Source organism: Triticum aestivum, chromosome 3D (assembly GCF_018294505.1).
Source record: "Triticum aestivum cultivar Chinese Spring chromosome 3D, IWGSC CS RefSeq v2.1, whole genome shotgun sequence".
In the NCBI taxonomy this organism is placed as follows: domain Eukaryota; kingdom Viridiplantae; phylum Streptophyta; class Magnoliopsida; order Poales; family Poaceae; genus Triticum; species Triticum aestivum.
Window position 1 is genome coordinate 454,826,120 of NC_057802.1, and position 7,064 is coordinate 454,833,183.

The 7,064-nt window shown below is 54.6% G+C and overlaps 1 protein-coding gene across 1 annotated transcript; it reads right to left on the reverse strand.

Moving 5' to 3' along the window:
• Positions 1–4,683: 4,683 nt before the first annotated feature.
• Positions 4,684–7,064, reverse strand: LOC123079600 (protein NUCLEAR FUSION DEFECTIVE 4). Its single transcript, XM_044502390.1, has 2 exons — positions 5,827–7,064; positions 4,684–5,562 (listed from the first exon to the last, which is right to left on the reverse strand). The coding sequence occupies exons 1-2, from the start codon at positions 6,960–6,962 to the stop codon at positions 5,079–5,081; spliced, it is 1,620 nt and encodes a 539-aa protein (XP_044358325.1). The 5' UTR covers positions 6,963–7,064; the 3' UTR covers positions 4,684–5,078.

Genomic DNA, 7,064 nt, shown 5'->3' on the forward strand with positions numbered 1-7,064 from the left:
TCTTAACTTCGCATATGTAGCTCCCAAGGGCCGGCTTAAACTGACAGGTTAAGCCGGGACTTCAAATAATAGTGCTTCAATTTCGCACATGTAGCCCCCAAGGGCCAGCTTAATCAGCATGGCTAAGCCGAGACTTATCACCATAATTATGAATAAAATCCAAATATGCAGCCCCCATGAACCGTTTGTAATCATAGAAATTTATCCGGGTCATCATAGAATTTGTCTTCAAAAAGAGCAATGTGCATTAGCCCCCAAGTGCCAAGTAAAATACTTGTATTATGCCTGGGACTTTAAATAAGATGATCATCATAACGTCATACTGCCTGCCTTTTTGTGTGACAGGCCGAACTGAATATGAAGGAATCTCAAGTCACTGATCTGAGGCAGAACATCCAAAACCAGCAAACTGAAACTTCCAAAGCCAAATCAGAGCTGAATATCGCTTTAGAAGACACTGAAAAATTGAAAAGGGACTTCAGCACTGAAAGAACCGGCTGGTCGACAGAGAAGACATCTCTGTTAAAAAGAGCAGAAGATGCTTAGGCTGGTCTTAAGCTGGTGACTGGCGAGTTATCCGGCTTAAAGCAGCAAATCAATAACATGACAGCTGCCATCTTCGGTAAGTAACATAATACTTCCACTTGTATCATCAACGTATCACAATCATTGGCCGGTTTACCAATATTTTTGCTGATGCAGGCTCCAGAAGCTCCAAGCTGGGTCAAGACATGCGCGTAAGGCTTAAAGCTGTGTATACCCTTGTGGAGCAGTTGTATACTGGTGCGCAGCGGGCTATTTCTGCTGCCTCCCATAAGAAGCATCCACCTTCCCTCATCAAAGAAGTGTTGGAGAAACTGTCTGTGCTGCCCCAAAGGTTTGAAGAATTAAAGCGATCAGCCGCTAGAGCCGGTGCTATTACTGCACTGAGCCGGGCAAAGGCATGGCAAGCAGAAGTTGACCCGGAAGAGCTAGCCACTGGTTGCCCTAGCTTAAAAGAAGATGGGTCTCCCTTTAGCACCGACGACTTCACCAATATAGTAGGGGAGATGCGTCATTTGGCAAGCAAACAGACTGAGGAAACTGATCTCTCCAAGTATCATCTGGTTTATGATGTTGAAAACGCAAAAGTGAAGGTGCATGTTCATGAGGCCGTGGACCTTATCCCGCCAACACGGAAGCATACCTTTGCTCCTAATATTGACCCGTCAAGCCTTAAAGATGATGAAGATGTATTTAGAGATTTGACTGGGATCAATTGGGCCACATCTGACTTCCAGCCAATGGGTGAACAAGAAGAAGAAGAACCGATGCAGGATGACCCGGAAGCTTCAACATGTCAAGACCAGGGCCACTGAACCACGGCCCGGCTCTCAATCTGCCATATAGAAGTTGTGCGCATCAAAAAACACTTATTCTTTTGGGCTACATGACACCTTGCAATAGGCAATTTGAAAACAATGATCTGCCATGCCATCGTGCATGTTTATCTTTATAACACTTTAAACCGCCGATCTTGATATGGAAAGATCTGTCGTTTCTGCTCATAACATTATCAGTCGTCCAGGTCATACTCATCATATTCCCTGCATACTGGACTTGGAAACTGGACTTGGAAAGTTACGCCCAGTTCAATGCTCAGGAGATTCACTCCGGTTATCTAAACCGCCTACACACCAGCCGTGACTTAAGCCGGCCTGGTCAACCTCATGAAGGAGCGTTTTGAGGTAAACACTACAATCTTCTCCATATAAGTAAATCTCTGCCAGCCGCCAAGTCTACTGGATATGTTAGAATTGAATATTCTGTAGACTTTAGATAGCCTCTGTAATGTTACATTTATGTCATAGCATGTTGTAGTTGCAGAATCAAAACGAGTAGCCCCCAAGGGCCGGCTTTCACATGGCCAGAGTCCGAGCAATCCCATATCTACCAGATCAGGATCCGAAGATGCCGGTGTCAACATGCCTGTCGACCGCTACCTCAGAAGAAGGGTGGGGCTGCACCTGCCGCCGACAAAAACACGAGCTTTGCAACCGATGGCATGGTGGATGGGGTTGGAGAGGCAGCGGGGCAGAGAGCCGACACGGGTGGTAGGGTGACGGCCGGCGCCGCCGACAAACCGGAGCCGGAAGGGGGCGCAGCTCCGTGTTGCTGGAGGCGTAGCCACCAGGACCGGCGAACCGAAGATGCTGGAAGGGACGCAGCAACTTGTTGGACGGGGCCGAGACCGCGCCAGTGGGGACACCGGCAAACCAAGGACACTGGAGAACGCATGTCCGTGGACGCCGGGACTGGAGCAGTGCCGACCAAGAACCACCGTGAAACTTCAGCCGCCTGCCAAAGGACGCCGTGACCACACATACGCAAGTTGTTGCTGTAGCTCGGAGGAGGCGCCGTCAGGGACGGAGGGTGGCTTGCACCGAGGCAAGACCGAGCCCCGGCCTGCCCGGCCACCTCACCCAAAGGCCTCACCTGCCCCAATCAGCAGCAGCAAGAGCTACGCCCACGGGAGACAGGAGGCAGACAGGGGAAGGTCACCGCGGGCAAGGTCGCGCCGCCGCGCCGGAGCGGCAGGAGGGGGCTGCAGCAGCTGGACGGGAGGGGGAGCCCATGGGACGCCAGATCCGATCTGGGGCCATGGGAGGAAGGGGGGCTCCAGCGCGAGGTGGGGTGGGAGGGTGGGGCTCCAGGGGACCCAACCGGGGCAACACCACCGCGGGTGAGGAGCGCTGCCGCCGCCGGGGAGCCGCCGTCGAGGAGCCGACACCACATCATGTGGGGGGGGGTAGGTGGGAGGGGGCTGGATCCAGCCGAATCGCATCGCCGCCACCCTCCTGGGAGCCGACGCGGGCTTCGCCGGCCGCTCCTCCGGTGGCGGCGAGGTGGGAAGCAAGGTGGGGAGGGGGCGGCGGCGCTCGATCTAGGGTTCCCTATACTGTCATGATGTATTATGATTAGATTGGAAGTTTCTTCCCAAAAAATGTAAAAATAAAAAATCAGAATGAGTGCTAGGGTACATTAGCACGCCAGGCCGCACCCTAGATTGACATAGCAGATATTTTTGGCCCGCTGACGACACGCTTTCAGCAGCAGCATTACCGAATCTGATCCGACCACTAGCAATGGCAAGCAGCAGCAAGATTACAAGAGACGCGCGACCGTAATCATCATGGCGTCCACAAACTAGCATGTCCAACTAACTGACCAAATCGCTGCGTTTACAAATGGACCGAAAAGAGCGCGCACTTTGGCCTTCGTCTCCAACCCCGGCTCCTTTTTGCGTGCCTTGGCGCTCGCCTTGGTGCCAGCCATGTGCGCGCACAGGACACATGTCATGGCCATCTCGCGTGGCCCTGCCTCCTCAACAACCGCCGCCATTACCATCCGCCATCAACCACCATAACTGCACTGCACTGCGCCAAGCATCGTCCCTCGTTCACTCCTCCCCGGGCGAGGGCGCGGCAACCATATATACTGTAGCAGCCACAGAGCGCGAGATTTGGGCTCGATTTGAGGGAGCGTGTTCGTTAGCTGGTTAGCTCCGGTGCGTTATGGATCGATCAGTCATGCATTGTGCGTTGTCGTCCAAGTCATGCATTGTGCGTTGTCCGTTAAGTGTGACAAGATTCAAGCCCATAGATACAATGTCATGTCAGTTTGCAAGCGAGTCCAACTCCAAGCTGAAGGGTAGCGACCTATCGATCCACCGGACGCGCGCTGGGCTGGACATCACCGCACCGACGGCGTGGGGGAGGCTGCCGCTGCGCCGCAGCATCCTCACCGGTGTGCGCCAGCCAACCATATATAAACGCATAAATGCACATCAGCTCACCAGCTGAGAGGTTGGACGACATCCGGCAAGGGTGGCAGAGCTGATGGCTCTGCAATCTTTCGGCGAATAAATGGGCATCGGCCCGCCCATGCAAGTACACGGGGAAGGAAGGTGGAACTGAACTTTGGGTTGTATCATTGCAACGCTATCGATCGAAGTCGAACAGCATGTGAGAGGACCACGAGCGAGGCCGATGCTGGATCGATCGACCTACCTGCTTGAACATCCTTTAATGGCGGCCTCTGCCTCACATGCATCGCATGTCCGATCTTCGTGCGTGTAGATAGTAAAATGTCAGTGGTGCCATGCTCAGTTCCTGTTTATTGGTGATGCGGATTGGACGCATGCCAGTGATGCTGTTGTCGGAAGCGACGGGTCGATGTAAATAAACAAGCTAGTAGATGGGAACCCTACACTGTGTGCGTGGTGTGCCATGCTACCTGGTCAAGACAAGATCCTGAAAGGCGGGTTACACTGTCACTCGAGCCATCAAGTCTAGAATTTTCGTTAATTTTCGTGATCTACGGAGCCTCCCTCGTCACCATTTTTCTACAGTTTGGTTTGATTATAAAATTATGATAAGATCATAAGGTGGGTTTTCCTTGATCTTCGCGGGTTGACAACTTTCGTGATAACTTACGAACAGATACTTTGCGGAATTGTTATGGCCAATTACTGGAATTTGGACGGTCCACTACAAGCTTTCACTCCATCGCTCGTACATGTACGGACGTGCCCAACAGATTCTTCTCTACACGTATAGCTAGCTTAGCTGCCGGCCTGCCGGTACTACACAATCAATCAGTAGTAGAATTCCACGATCTTAATTAATTAAGCATATATACAAGTCTAAACAAGCCATTAATAGTTGCTTTCATGCACTAAATGTTAATTGCAGCTCCAGGTACGTACACTACTCAACATCCCAACGTCGACACTCCTACATGCTGGCACTAAAACAAGAAATGAAGAAGCATGATACTCGATGATGAAAAGAAAATCTGCTATTCTTCAATCACTCTTTATATGCATATATATCTGCAGCGAAAAGGTGATGATCAACCTGCACAATATCTACTCAGTCCAGCTTGATCTGCGTGCGTATCCCTTCCGTGGGATCGATCAGTCAAGAAGAAAAGCCATGAAAAAGAAGAAAACAAAAAGCTACATCGATCGCATCGCGGCAGATCGATGCTTCGTGTCTCCTAAGTTAATCAATCACCCGCCATGGCCGCCGCCGTCGTCAAGCCTTCTGACGGGCACCTAGGAAGTTAGCTACGCGCGACAGCCACTGTAACCTCACCGGCAGCCTGCCGGCGAAGCTGCGCGACCGGACGTAGAGCACGACGCAGAGCAGCGTGCCGACGACGCAGGTGGCGCCCCAGATGGCGAAGGTGGCCTGGTAGCAGCTGGCGCCGGAGCAGCTGGCGGCCCCGCGCGCGCCGGCCTCCCGCTGGTACAGGAACGCCGAGAAGTAGCCGAAGCAGAGCGAGCCGACGGGGATGTTGGACACGAGGACGTTGTGGTTGACGCCGAAGTTCTTGGCGCCGAACAGCTCGCTCGTCGCCGACACCGCCACCGACGTGATGGCCCCCGTGCAGGTCCCGATGATGGCCGTGCTCGCGTACAGGAAGACGCTGCCCGGGTTGAGCAGCAGGAAGAAGGCGCACGCCATGGGCGCCATCAGCGACGCCATGGACCCCGTCCGCGATATGCTGTGGCCGCTTCTGCACCACAAACCAACGAATTCAGTTAGCCGCCGCTTCCGTTTCTTCTGCTTCTGGAAACAAGTGAAATTGCATGGACAAAAGCAGAGAAGATTCGATTCCACTCTAGAACTAGAAGTTGTTGATGGTTACAAGTTTCCCATTTAAAAGGACCCCATGAATCCTGGAGGGAGACTCCAAGAAGATCTCAAGGGCCCAATCGGACGAAAATAAATGTTAATCTAATCATGCAAGTGTGTGTGGAAAGAATGGTGAAGTGCTTACTTTGCAGAGTAGTAGTCCATGAAGGACGGGAGGAGGCGACCGAAGAATCCGAAGGAAGACGACAGCGAGACCAGGGTGGAAGTCTGCCCGAGACCTCGCGACTCGGCAATCTGCCCCAGATTGTTGAGGAAGACCAGGCCCAGGGTGCCGCTGAACATGTAGCTGAAGAAGTAGAGCCAGAAGTCCGGCTTCTTGAGCAGCTGGAGGCCTCCGACCTCCTCCTGGGGATCCTCCTCCGCGGCGACGATCTCTTCCTCCTTGGTCTCGAGGTCCATCACCTCGATCACGACCACCGCGTCGTCGCTGCCGAGATCGTGGATCCTGTTCTCGCGCTTCGCCTCCCAGATCTTGTTCATGCTCTGACGGATCTTGAGCGCCGCCGGGATGAGCATGGGGACGGCGAGGAGCACGCTGAGGCTGATCATGTGCTCCCTGGAGGACAGCCCGCTGGCCGTAGAGCCGATGCTGCCGACCACGGCGCACGCGCCCGTGGCGAGGGTGATGGCGAACATGACGAGGAATGCCGTGTCCGTGCTCGCCATGGAGTCGGTCTTGAGGTCGAACAGCCTGAGGGCCGGCGCCACGAACACGGTGACGATCATCGGCACGACGGCATTGAGGAGGAGGTACGTCTTGGCCTTGGAGTCGGCCAGGCGGGGCAAGCTCTCGGCCAGGCTGGTGTACACCTTGGCGCTGAGGCCGAGGTAGCTGGTGGCGAGGCTGACGGCGACGCGGCTCCTGGACGCGAAGTTCTTGATGCAGAGGAGGTAGCAGACGGTGTTGATCCAGCAGATGCCGTTCCCGGCGAGGGCGGTGAGCAGGAACAGGTGCCAGCACTTGAGCCCGGGGCTGTCCAGGAAGAGGTACTGCACGCCATAGCCGACGAGGCCGAACGAGGCGCCGACGAAGGCGACGAGCGGGAGCGGCACGTAGAGCGCGGCCACCCCGGAGAACCAGCCGAAGAGCTTGCCGGCGTCGGAGGCGAAGGCGAGGAAGTTGAGCTGCACCTGGGAGATGCCCTTGAGCTCCTTGAGCTGCGACGAGTAGACGGGGAAGTCGGAGTTGGGGCCGTTGATGGTCTGCAGCCAGATGGTCCCGACGAGGCTCAGCCAGTGGGCCGAGGAAGGCGACGACATCGCCGGGGAGAGGAGAGCTGTACGTGCTCCGTCCGGGCTCCGGGGTGGTGGTGGTGGTGTTGGAGGCACTGGAGCTCTGATAATAATTATGGCCCGTGGCCG

Excerpts from the sequence above, each read along its gene's own strand:
- LOC123079600 (XM_044502390.1), bottom strand. The coding sequence starts at position 6,962 with ATGTCGTCGCCTTCCTCGGCCCACTGGCTGAGCCTCGTCGGGACCATC. Across the intron at positions 5,563-5,826 it reads ATGGACTACTACTCTGCAAA|AAGCGGCCACAGCATATCGC; the intron begins GTAAGCACTTCA and ends TTTGTGGTGCAG.